General features: G+C 53.4%; 1 protein-coding gene across 2 annotated transcripts in view; it reads right to left on the reverse strand.

Moving 5' to 3' along the window:
- Nucleotides 1-11,843, reverse strand: part of AP2A1 (adaptor related protein complex 2 subunit alpha 1) — a 41,787-nt gene extending 29,944 nt beyond the window's left edge. For both annotated transcript variants that reach the window (XM_064381029.1, XM_064381028.1), the window contains exon 1: nucleotides 11,739-11,843. In XM_064381029.1, the coding sequence (XP_064237099.1) occupies nucleotides 11,739-11,805 (67 nt within the window). In that variant the 5' untranslated portion in view covers nucleotides 11,806-11,843. The remainder of the gene's footprint in view (nucleotides 1-11,738) is intronic.
- Between the last annotated feature and the right edge of the window lie 1,139 nt (nucleotides 11,844-12,982).

Below are 12,982 nucleotides of genomic sequence, written 5' to 3' on the forward strand. Positions count from 1 at the left end.
GGGCTGTCCCTGACTTCCTCTCCTTCCTCCTCCCACTGTGGCCCCTGATCTATGGGGCTCCTCAGGCCCCGGAAACGCTCCCTGAGAGCTCCTGTCCCTGCCCCCACCACACAATGAAAACAGGTGATGAATGAATGAATGAATGAATGAATGAACAAAGAGCTTAGCTATCCCTAGGGCGCTCACCCCTACCACTGAGCTCACTGCTTCCTCTCCCAGTTCTCAATCCCATGAAGGTCCCACTGTCCACCCAGGCACCAGGTCAGATCCTTGGGTCAGATCCTTGCCCCCCCGCACCATCCCTACAGCCATGGCTTCGTCCTCTCCCATGTGGCCTGTCCCCACCGCCTCTGGTCTCCTGGCTGCCAACCTCTCCCCAGTTTGTGTGGGACATTCCTACACCTCTGCCAGGACCCGCTTGTGGAATAACCACAGAAAGCCTCCCCTGATCCTACAGGCCAGGTCCCTGCTTCCTCTGTGCTCCCCAATGCCCTACGGTACCTTTCGGAGCACCATCTGGCTGGATGCTCTCTGCCACCCTCTCTGCGTCCCATGTCCCTGTTCCACTCACCCCAGACTTCATTCCTCCAGTGACAGCTGCCACCATTCACTCTGCTCCTCCAAACAGAACCTGGACATCCTCAAGCCGATCCACTGCCTCATCCTTTCGATTTATTTATTTTTGAGAGAGGGTCTTGGTCTGTTGCCCAGGCTAGAGTGCAGTGGTGCAATCACAGCTCACTGTAACCTCAAGCTCCTGGGTTCCAGCGATCCTCCCACCTCAGCCTCCCAAAGTGCTGGGAATACAGATGTGAGCCACTGCGCCTGGCCGCCTCCTCTTAATTTGACCGTCAGAGCATGTCCTGAGCACCTCCATGGTGACCGTTTCATCCAGACCCCGTGCTCTTTCGCTCGGATGAGTGAAGCAGCCTCCCCTCTGGCCTCCCTTGTGTTTCCATATCCTGGGCTCTGTGATGCCAGTTAGGGATGCTCCACCCCACAGCCCACCAAGCCCTCTGCCCCTGTCACAGCCACCCTGCCAGCATCACCCCTCAGCCCCCTGCTGTCCATCCAGGCCCCCCTGACTTCCACTCAGTTCCGGAACACGCACGCCCTCTTGCCTTAAGGGCCTTCACACAAGCTATGCCCTCTTCCTGGGGCCACCCCTGCCATCACCTTCCCATCATTTGGGTCTCGGCTCCTGCCACCTCCTCCGAAAGGCCATTCCCTTTCACTTCCTTAAAGTCAGTTATTTATTATTCTGCTTAAACAGTTATTTTTCAAAAAGTCCTTTCTGGTACATTTCACAGTGCCACAATTTTATTTCTCTCCACTAACTTCCTCCCACTTCAGACTATAAGCATTAGAAGGGAGCTCCTAGAACAGTGCCCTGCATACAGCAAATGCCCTTTAAATGTCTAGTTATCTAAGGAGCAGAGACCTGCTCTGACCCACATCCCTCAGGACATAGTCCCCAGCAGGCTCAGGTGTGCAGTCAACAAATGAATCAGGGACTGAGAAAGTATATGTGCCATCCTTCTCTCTAGAAATCATCTTTTTTTTTTTTTTTTAGAGACAGGGTTTCACCATGTTGGCCAGGATAGTCTTGATCTCTTGACCTTGTGATCCACCTACCTCGACCTCCCAAAGTGCTGGGATTATAGGCATGGGCCACCACTCACAGCCAGGAAATTATTTTGAAAGTATTATTTAAATTGTATTTAAAATGTACTTTTATACACACACACACAAATATGCATATGTGTGTCTATTTTTCTTTTTTTTTTTGAGACAGAGTTTTTTTCTTGTTGCCCAGGCTGGAGTGCAATGGTGCAATCTTGGCTTACTGCAACCTCTGCCTCCCAGGTTCCAGTGATTCTCCTGCCTCAGCCTCCCGAGTAGCTAGGATTACAGGGTGCATCCTACCATGCCCAGCTAATTTTTTGTGTTTTTAGTAGAGACAGGGTTTCACCATATTGGCCAGGCTGGTCTTGAACTCCTGACCTCAGGCGATCCACCCGCCTCAGCCTCCCAAAGTGCTGGGATTACAGGTGTGAGCCACTGCACCCAGCCATATTTTTCTTTAAATAGGCCTTATTTTTAGTTTTTTTGAGACAGAGTCTCACTCTGTCGCCCAGGCTGAAGTGCAATGGCACCATCTTGGCTCTCTGCAACCTCCGCCTCCCGGGTTCAAGAGATTCTCCTGCCTCAGCCTCCTGAGTAGCTGGAATCACAGGTGCCCACCACCACCACACTCAACTAATTTTTTTTTTTTTTTAATTTTTGTATTTTTAGTAGAGACAAGGTTTCACCATGTTGACCAGGCTGGTTTCAAACTCCTGACCTCGAGTGATCTGCCTGCCTCAGCCTCCGAAAGTAAAGTGCTAGGATTACAGGTATGAGCCACCATGCCTGGCCTTTAAATAGGCTTTAAGTTGTCCACATCTATTTGATGCTATCTTCTGCATAATTGATATAATTTGCTATAAAAAAAGAATTCAGAGAGAAAAGAAAAGCTCTAGGTCGTCAAAAGAGAAGCAGTTGTGGCCCTAAAGGGAGGGTCTCTGGCAGAGGTGCAGCTCTGCAAAGATCTAAAGGCCCGTGATGGCCAGGGAGCCCAGGGACAGTGTTCAGGTACTGCTGAGGTGGCACCTGGGGAAAGGGCTGAGGCAGCTGTGACAGGCCAGGATAACAGAAAGGATGACCCAGCACTCGGGCTAGCAACAGGGGGAGTGAGCTCACTGTCACAGGAGGCAAGCAAGCCTGTGAGAGAGTTTTAAAAGGATTCTCTCATTCCCAGAGGGATTTCAGGGGCCAGGCTTAAGGATGAGTCACATCTGCCCTGTTCTCGAGGCATCGCTGGGTTGGAGTGGAGGCAGACAAGGGCAGTGGCGAGGATCCTGAAAGAGGCACACACGAGGCCCAGAGCGGTGGTTCGTGTCTGTAATCCCAGCACTTTGGGAGGCCTAGGCAGGCGGATCACAAGATCAAGAGGTCGAGACCATCCTGGCCAACATGGTAAAACCCCGTCTCTACTATAAATACAAAAATTAGCCGGGTATGGTGGTAGGCACCTGTAGTCCCAGCTACTCAGGAGGCTGAGGCAGGAGAATCGCTTGAATCTGGGAGGTGGAAGTTACAGTGAGCTGAGATCTCGCCACTGCACTCCAGCCTGGTAACAGGGCAAGACTCTATCTCAAAAAAAAAAAGAAGCACATATATTTCTGGGCTGAGAGGCTAGAATGAGAATAGGTGAGGAAGCCTTCTCTGTACACAACTGCTGGGATTTGAAGATTAAAAGATGAGGCTGAGATGGACCAGACGGAAGCCAGGAAAGGCATGCTCTGGGCAGGAGGGCCAGCAGGTACAATGACCAGGAGGTAGGAGAGCATGGGCAAGGCAGGCGGTCAGGAAGCTTTGAGAGCTCACAGTGATAAAAGGGACAGTCTGAGGAACGCGGGGTTCTCACAGTGATGAAAGAGACAGAGTCTGAGGAACGCGGGGTATGGAGGGGCACAGCAGGTGGGGCCAGACCACACAGCCTCGCCTGAGTTTCCTGAGGCGCTGGGGGGCCATGGGAGGAGCAGGTTATGCTCCAGCCAGTGGTTGTTGCTGTGAAGGTTGTTGGGGTGCAAAGGTGGCCACAATCTTGCTCCAGGCAGTGGGGCAGAGTCAAGGGAGGTGCTGCCGGCACCAGGGAGGTGCCCCACCTTGGGGCTTCTGGTTAGGGGAGATAACTCCCTCCCTAAACATGTAAGCCCCGGATCAGGGTGGGTCTGTTACTACTACCAAAGGCATCCTGACAAAGCCGAGCCCTGCCCTGGAGGGACCAATGCACTTTGATGATGGTAACACAGGCATTGCCCAGCATCTCACCGCGAAACCCTTCGGAGCCTTCTGGACCAAGGACATTTCCTCTACTGAGACGGAGACTTGATGTGCTTCCTGTACAAGCCCCAACAGCCCTGAATCCTCAGAATGCCTTCTGGAGACTGGGTGCAGTGGCTCCCGCCTGTAATCCCAGCACTTTGGGAGGCTAAGGCAGGCAAATTGCTTGAGCCCAGGAATTTGAGACCAGACTGGGCAGCACAGCAAGACCCCATCTCGGCTGGGCATGGTGGCTCATGACTGTAATCCCAGTAGTTTGGGAAGCTGAGGCGGGCGGATCACCTGAGGTCAGGAATTTGAGACCAGCCTGGCCAACATGGCGAAACCCCATTATCTACTAAAAATATGAAAATTAGCCAGGCATGGTGGTGCTCGCCTGTAGTCCCAGGTACTAGGGAGGCTGAGGCAGGAGAATCACTTGAACCCAGGAGGCAGAGGTTGCAGTGAGCCGAGATTGCGCCACTGTACTCCAGTCTGGCGACAGAGTGAGACTCCATCAAAAAAAAAAAAAAGAAAAAAGAAAATTTCAACATATATGTGGCTTGCATTTCAGTGCTGGGTTACACCACCCGTATTCTCAAGGTCATCACTATTCCTGAGTGATGAAAATATATTCTCCGTAAACAACAAAATCAAACCCTGTCATTCTCCTGCTCAGCCAGGCCACCAAGACCCTGGCTGAGTTACCCCTTACATATTAAGGGTTTGCATGTTCATTTCCTCCTGGATCAGAACACGAGTGCCATGAGGGCAGGGACATCCTGCTGCTTCTGTCCCTGCTGTGTTCCCAGGACCCAGGGCAGGCTGGCACAAGGGAGGTGTTGAATGCGGATTTTTCCGACCAAGGCCATCACACAATATCCAGTTGGAAAGGGGTGGGGCTGGGGCTCAGGCCTGCATCTGTCCAGTTCTTACGGCGCTGGCCTGAGGTCAGACACCCACCGAAGTGAAATCTTTTTGACCGTCCTTGCTTTCCACAGAGGCCAGGGGGATCCTGTGAAAACTTGAGTCAGATCCCAGCACTTTTTCTGCTCCCAGCACTTTTTCTGCTCCAAACTCTGCCATGGCTCCCAGCAGGCTCGAAGTAAAAGTAAAGTCCTCACTGTAGCCCGCAAGGGCCCACACCACCTGCCCTGTTCTCTCTCTGGCGGGATCTCCTGTCCTCTCTCTCTCCCTCTAAGGCAGGAGCCGACGTCTCCTCCTCGTTTTCTAAGTCCCTGCTCCACTCCAAGCACAATCCTGCCTCAGGGCTTTTGCACAGGCTGCTCCCTCCTCCAGAGTCCTGCATGCACAATCCACCCACTTCATTCGATTCTCTGCTCCAATGCCACCTTTTCAGCAACACTCTGATCAGCCTACGTAACGGCATTGTCCTTAACTCTATCCCCACACACTTTCCTTGCTTCATTAGGAACACCTACTACCACCTGTCTGGCCCCTGAAATATTCACTTGTGTAGTGGCCCATCTCTCTAGAACATGAGCATCCCCGGGCAGGGACTTCTGCTCACTGCTGTAGCCCCATCACCTAGAACAATGCCTGGCACCCAGCTGGAACTCAAGAAAGACTGGTTCCATTATTCATTCATTCATTCATTCATTCATTCATTCATTCAACTGGCAATCATCTCCTGAGGCCTCCCATGGGCTAGAACCTACAGAGAACAAAGCTGGGGACCCAGGGAGGGGTCAGACGCAGGGCCTGGGCTCCAGGGGCTGGGGCAGATGTCACCACCACGTGGATCACCATCTGGAGTGGGATGTGCTCTGATGGAAGGGCTCAGGGCAGTGTACGGCCAGCACCCTGCTCCCACTGGCTCATTCGGCCAACTAAGCCTCCTCCAGTCAGACTGCCTAGACAGGAGACAGCCCCAGCCCTTGCTCCCCGTCAGAGAAGACTTCTGCTGGATTCCTGCTGCAGGCAGGAAGACAGAACATGCCCTCAGGCTGGGCCCAGCCTCAACCTCTCTCCCTTCTTATCTGCAGAACTGGCCCTCTCTGCCCTCCTTAGGGCCTGCCTTTCGCCTTCTAGACCCTTCTCCCCAGCCCCACTGTGCCCTTCAGATCCTCTGGCAGGCTGGCTCCACACTCTTCCCTCTGCTGAGCCCTGCCTCTCCCCACCTCCTCCTCCACATGCCTCCCCTCTTCCCTTCCCTCGCTCCTGCTTGAAACCTTCGCCAGTGATCTCAGGACAAACGTGGACCTGGCCTCTGCCCACTCCCCAGCGTCAGCCCCCATCCCTCTCTGCGCCAGCCACACAGGCCTTTTCTCAGGGTCTCACTGGGGCGTCAGGGCCTTTTCTGTTTCCAGAAAGAATTACTGAAAATAGAGAGGGGGGCCGGGTGTGGTGGCTCGCTTCTATAACCCCAGCACTTTGAGGGGCCGAGGTCAGCGGATCACTTGAACCCAGGAGTTTGAGACCAGCCTGGGCAACAGACTAAAACCCATCTCTACCAAAAGTACAAAAAAATTTGCTGGGCCAGATGGTGTGGGCCTGTAGTCCCAGCTACTTGGGAGGCTGAGGCGGGAGGATAGCCTGAACCGAGGAGGTGGAGGTTTCAGTGAGCTCAGATTTCGGTACTATACTCCAGCCTGGATGACAGAGTCAGACTCTGTCTCAAAAAAAAAAAAAAAAAAAAGAGATAAGGTCTTCTTACTCTGTTGCTGAGGCTGGTCTCAAACTCCTGGCCTCAAGAAATCCTCCCACCTCCAGGCATCCACCTCCTGAGTAGCTGGGACTAGAGATGCCCGCCGTGTCGCCTGGCAGACAGGAACTTTGCACTTGCCCCGCCTCTACCTTGACAGCCCTTCTCCACTGTCCTCAGCCTAGGTAACTCCCCCACATCCTGCCCAAACAGCTCCAAGGGTCTCCTGTGAAGCAAAGCCAGGCGGGACCTCCCTGACCACACAGAGCCCCCATTCTCTCAACACCATTCTCTTCCTCACTGGGCTCAGGACAGCTGCAAATTCTTTCTCCTTTAAAAAAAATTGAGATTTGGCTGGGCATGATGGCTCATGCCTTTAATTCCAGCACTTTGGGAGGCTGAAGTGGGCATATTGCTTAAGGTCAGGAGATCGAGACCAGCCAAGCTAACATTGTGAAACCCCATCTCTACTAAAAATACAAAAATTAGCCAGCGTAGTGACGGGCGCCTGTAATCCCAGCTACTCAGGGGGCTGAGGCACGAGAATCACTTGAATCCGGGAGGAGGAGGTTGCAGTGAGCCGACATAGTGTCGCTGCACTCCAGCCCGGGCGATAGAGTGAAACTGTCTCAAAAAAATAACAAACAAAAAATCGATACACAATTAACATACATAAAATTCACCCTTTTACAGCGAACAATTCAGTGGTCTTTACTACATTCACGATGTTATGCATCCATTACTACTACCTAATTCCAAAACATTTCTTTGTTTTTTAAGAGATGAGGTTTCAGCTGGGCGCAGTGGCTCATGCTTGTAATCCCAGCACTTTGGGAGGCCAAGGTGGGCAGATCACGAGGTCAGGAGTTTGAGACCAGCCTGTCCAAAATGGTGAAACCCCATTTCCACTAAAAAATACAAAAATTGGGCCAGGTGCAATGGCTCACGCCTGTCATCCCAGCACTTTGGGAGGCCGAGGCGGGTGGATCACAAGGTCAGGAGACTGAGAACATCTTAGCCAACATGGTAAAACCGTGTGTCTACTAAAAATACAAAAATCAGCAGGATTACAGGTGGTGCGCACCTGTAATCCTAGCTACTCTGGAGGCTGAGGCGAGAGAATTGCTTAAACCCAGGGGACGGAGGTTGCAGTGAGCCAAGATCACGCCACTGCACTCCAGCCTGGGCAACAGAGTGAGAGCCCATCTCAAAAGAAAAAAAAAAAAAAAAAAGCAAAAAAATACAAAAATTAGCTGAATGTGGTGGCATATGCCTATAGTCCCAGCTACTCAGGAGGCTGAGGCAGGAGAATCGCTTGAACCCGGGAGGCAGAGGTTGCAGTGAGCCAAGATTGTGCCACTGCACTCCAGCCTGGGTGACAGAGTGAGACTCTTTCTCAAAAAAAAAAAAAGACATGAGGTTTTACTACGTGGCCCAGGCTGGATTCGAACTCCTGGGTTCCAATGATCCTCCTACCTTAGGCTCCCAAGTAGCTAAGACTACAAGCATGTGCCACTGCATCTGGCTGTGGGGCTTTCCATGACTCCCAAAAGAAACTCTGCATTTGTGAGCAGCCGCTCCCCATCCCGCCAGTCCCTGACCCTAGGCAACCACTAATCTACTTTCTGTCTCCATGGATTTGCCTATTCAGGATATTCCATCTCCATGGAATCATACCACACGTGGCCTCCTGTGACTGGCTTCTTCACTTGGAGTCATGCTTTCAAGGTCCATCCCTGTGGCAGCATGCAGCAGGATGTCATTCCTTTTTATGGCCCCGTAATATTCCATTACATAGACAGACCACATTTTGTTTATTTCTCAGTTGGTGGGCGTTTAGCCCATTTCCGTTTTCCGGCCATCAGGAATAACGCTGCCATGAACATCCGTGTCTGGTATTTGGACAATTGCAATTTGTATATTGCACCTTTTTCCCCGAGGGGATGGGAGCATCATGGAGGGGGAGGGGTGGACAAGCCTGTCTTATTCACCGGCATCCCCAACATTCAGCACAGTTCTTGAGACACACCAGCCGTTCAACACACACTTGCGAAGGGAAGGCCCCTGAGTCTCCAGCCGTGATTCTGGCGGCAAAATTACTTCCAGTGCTCCAAGCCTTCATCTCCCCTCTGTCTTCTGGCTCCTCTCTGGGATCCTGCAGTGACTCGACTATCCCTTTCCTTCCCCAACCCCTATCATCAAATCCCTTTGCAAATCCTGACAGTTTTTCCTTCAAATTGTATCCCAGGCTGGGCACAGTGGTTCACACCTATAGTTCCAGCACTTTTGGAGGCCAAGGTGGGCAGATCACTTGAGGTCAGGAGATCGCGACCAGCCTGGCCAACATGGTGAAACCCCATGTCTACTAAAAATACAAAAATTAGCTGGGCATGGTGGCAGGCACTTGTGATCCCAGCTACTAGGGAGGGTGAGGAATTGCTTGAACCTGGGAGGCGGAGGTTGCAGTGAGCTATGATCGTGCCACTGCACTCCAGCCTGGGCGACAGAGAAAGACTCTGTCTCGAAAAAAAAATGTATCCCCAGCCCACTTCTCACCAATCCCTTCTCACCCCATTAAGCCAGCACTCTCTCTTGCCCAGAGGCCTGCAACACCCTCCTAATTTGGTTCCCTGCTTCCACCACTACCTCTAGAATCTGTTCTCACAGCAGCCAGAGGACTTATTTTAAAACATCAATCGGTCACGTCCCTCCTCTGCTCAAAATATTCTCAGGCAGACAAAGGCCAAAGTGCTCACCATGGCCGAGAAAGCCTTTCCCGATCCTGTCCCCCCTCCCCTCTGCTCCCGCCCTCTCCCCCCTGCTCTCTCAGCTCCAGCCACACTGACCTTCTCCCTCTCACTCCAACACGTCAAGCATGCGGCAACCTCAGGACTTTGAATGCACCTCCCTGTGCCAGGACCCCTTTCCTCCAAAATCCACAGGGCTTGCTCCACTCACAGGGCTTCCTCCACGAGACTTACTGAGTACCCTCCCAATCCTGGTCCTCTCCTGCCCATTTCCTCCCTGTTTTCCTTCACAGCACCACTCAGGGCCTCAGGTTGTATCTTAGTAGAGTGTTCTCTGTGCTTATGTTCTATCTTCCTCAGGGAAGGGAGCTCCCAAGACCAGGAGTTTTGTTTTGTTTGAGATGGAGTTTCGCTTTTGTTGCTCAGCCTGGAGTGCAGTGGTGCGATCTTAGCTCACTGCAACCTCCGCCTTCTAGGTTCAAGCAATTCTCCTGCCTCAGCCTCCTGAGTAGCTGGGATTACAAGCGCCCGCCACCAAACTTGGCTAATTTTTGTATTTTTAGTAGAGACGGAGTTTCACCATATTGGCCAGGCCGGTCTTGAACTCCTGACCACAGGTGATCCGCCAGCGTTGGCCTCCTAAGCTGCTGGGATTACAGGCATGAGCCACCACGCCTGGCAAGAACAGGAGTTTCTGTTCACTATTGTCATCCCAGTGCGTAGAACAGGGGCCTGGAACACTGGAATGATCAAAAAGTATATGTCAAATGACTGAAGGAATGAGCCTTCAGAGGCAAAATGCTCTTATGAATGAAGTTTGCAGACAAGAAAACATCCTCAAAGAGGTTAAATGATGCATGGAGGGTCACGTGACCTCCCGTCACTGGTGGGTAACAGAAGCAGCGCACATCTCCTAACAGGGACCCCCAGCTACTCCACAACCCCCATCACTCCACCCCTTGTCGTAACAACCCACCATCTCTCCATCAACTGATACCCAACCGTGTCCACCCCCTCCTGTTCACTGAGCACCTACTTCATGCCAGATCTTTCCATAACAGTTACATTCTAAAACAACAACAGCAGTCATTGGGTACTTGGCAGAGCTGCTGTTGGGAGCCAACAGAGTAACAGCTACAGCCAAGTTCCATCTGGGGCCTGGAATGCGTGAAAGGCCTGACTCACAGGCACTGCCACAAGCCCCTCAGGAAGATACGATCAGCAGCCTCTCTTGACAGATGAGGAAACCGAGAGCTGAAGTCCCTCACTCAAGGTCACACGGCTAGGGACTGGTGGTGCTCACACGCAAACCCAACCCTGGCTGACCCCAGAGCCCATGCCGACACAGCCTCTGAATACTCCTGGCAGCTCCAATCACCAATAGCCATTCCCAGGAGTTGAGAGCTGACTTGTCACCAGACTTCCCATTGTCATGACAACTCTTCCTGGCAGGGACCACTGTCCCCATATTACTGTGGTCAGATAGAAAAGGGCTCAGATCCCAGCCTGTCCTGCTCCCTGACCCCTGACCTCTCTCTGGGATTAGACGTTCCCTATTCCCAGCTTTCCAGATCTCTGCCCTCAAGTACTCCAGGGCCCCATGCTGTCCTGGAGGTCTTGGCACTCCCTCTTCTGCCCTTCCCCCAACCCCCGACTCTATAACATCTTCTCCTTTCCAGGGCAGCGTTCCCTGTCACAGGTTTTCCCAAGACCTTACACCTGCAGCTCCTTTCCTCTGTGCTCCTTGGGTCCCTCCTTCCCCCTCAGCTGCCCCTCTGGCCCCCTCCACACTGCCTTCCATGTCTAAGCAATCTCCCATCCTGAAGCCCCTCTATCCCTCACCAGGGTGTCCTTATAGTCTGGCCCTCCCATCATCTCCCTGCCCTAAACCCGAGGACTTTCAGCCACTCTCAGGCCTCCTCTATACCACTGGCCAGGAGCCTCAGTGACCTATCTAACCCCTTCCCCTATATGACACCCCCTATCCCAGGCCCTCAAGCCCTGCTCAATTAGGCTTCCGGCGTTCCACTTCCTCCAGGTCCCCTCTGGCTTCCTCCCATTCCATCGCTCCACAGGGTACCCCCCCTCATGCACTTCTTTCCCTTCCTCTCTACATTAGGGATCCCTCTAACCCTATCGTTTGTACAATCCCCCAGCTTTTCAGTCTTTCCCAAGGGACACCTCTATGCTCCCATCCCCGGGACCTCATTGGCCTCCTCCCCTTTCCAGCCCCCCTGGACCCCTCTAGCTACTTCGTGTCGTCACCTCAAGAGGCACTCTATGACACCCCACGCCCCTGCGTGACCCCCATCCTAAAGTTCCTCCCGGGGCCCATCTATACTCGCCCTCTACAGCTGCAAAGGCTTTTGATCCCCCGGGTCCCTCCGTGACCCCCAAACCCCTCAATTTAAGGTTCCCCCCTCCCCCGCGTCTCCAGTGTCCCCCGGCCGCGCGCTCACAGTTCCGGATGTCGGAGATGAACACAGCGAGCCCCCGCATCCCATCGCCCTTGGACACGGCCGGCATGATGGCGGTGGTGTCGGCTCCAGGCCTCGCCGGACAGGGCACAGCGCAGCGGGGGCTGGCAGGCGGGGACCAGGCGGAAAGGACCCCAGGCAGCGCCAAGGAGCCAAGCCGGCCGCGGGGAGGGCTGGCTGGCGGGCGGGCGGGCTGGCAGGCCGTGGCACCGCCCCCCAGCCCCTCCCCTCTGCCCGCCTTCCGGAGCTTTCAGCCGCCTATTGGCGTGGGCTCCTGCCGCTCAGACGCGGGTTTGTCCCCTACTTTTTCTCTCATTGGCCGCTAAGCAAAGGCACGACGCTTCGATTGGCCCAGTGCTCCGCTATTTCCGTTCGGGAGCGGGGAGGGAGGAGGAGTCGTTGCCCGAGAGACGGGCGGGGTTCGATTGCGCATAATGGACCCGCCCCCTCCGCGCGGCCGAGTCAAACAGTGATTGGATCTAGCGGGTCTCCAAGGAGGGAGGGAGGGACGCGACGGAAGGCGGGGAAAAGGGCCCTAGGAGGCGGGACTTAGGTTGACTGAGACCAATTAGCGGGTAAACCTCCCCCGCAGGCGTCACGGATTGGTGAGATCTGTCCTACTTCCACCCTCTATTGGGCGGCTGTGGGGGCGGCGGAAGGCCAAGAGCAGTAGAAGAAGGGAAGAGAGGGTGTCACTCCGCTCGGCTGGGATAGGTGGAGCGACGCCTGCAATTCCCTGCTGCAGAGAAGGGGTTGGGCGGGGCAAGAGAGCGTTCGGTGTTTACTGCGCAAGCGTCTCCGTGTTTCTGCCTCCACTGTCACCCCCGACTGCTAAAATCCTCTTCCAGGAAGCCTTCCTCCCCTCCCCCCTTCTCTGCAGCCAACGTGTCGGGACTTGTTTTGTCAGGAGACCTAGAATCTCAGAGTGAAAAACAGTAATTCACGGCTAGTCCCATTAAGCAGAGGTTAAACCATAGGTCGAGAGGGTGAATGACTTGCCCAGGGCCACACAGCTTGGAAGTGAAAGAACAGAAATAAAAGTAAACCATATCTTGGCTTTTAACTATTTTTCAACATACGTTGCCCTCTTTTTTTTTTTTTTTTTTTTTTTGTCCAACCACAGTGTCTTTCGGGCAGCCTCCATTGTAGCAGATATCAAACCAGAATTGAGTCTCTCTTCCAGACTAGGAACTCCTTCTGGGCAAGAATGGGACCCGGTCTTGACG

Source organism: Aotus nancymaae, unplaced genomic scaffold, assembly GCF_030222135.1.
Source record: "Aotus nancymaae isolate 86718 unplaced genomic scaffold, 86718_ANA_hifiasm-v0.15.2.pri h1tg000028l, whole genome shotgun sequence".
In the NCBI taxonomy this organism is placed as follows: Eukaryota; Metazoa; Chordata; class Mammalia; order Primates; family Aotidae; genus Aotus; species Aotus nancymaae.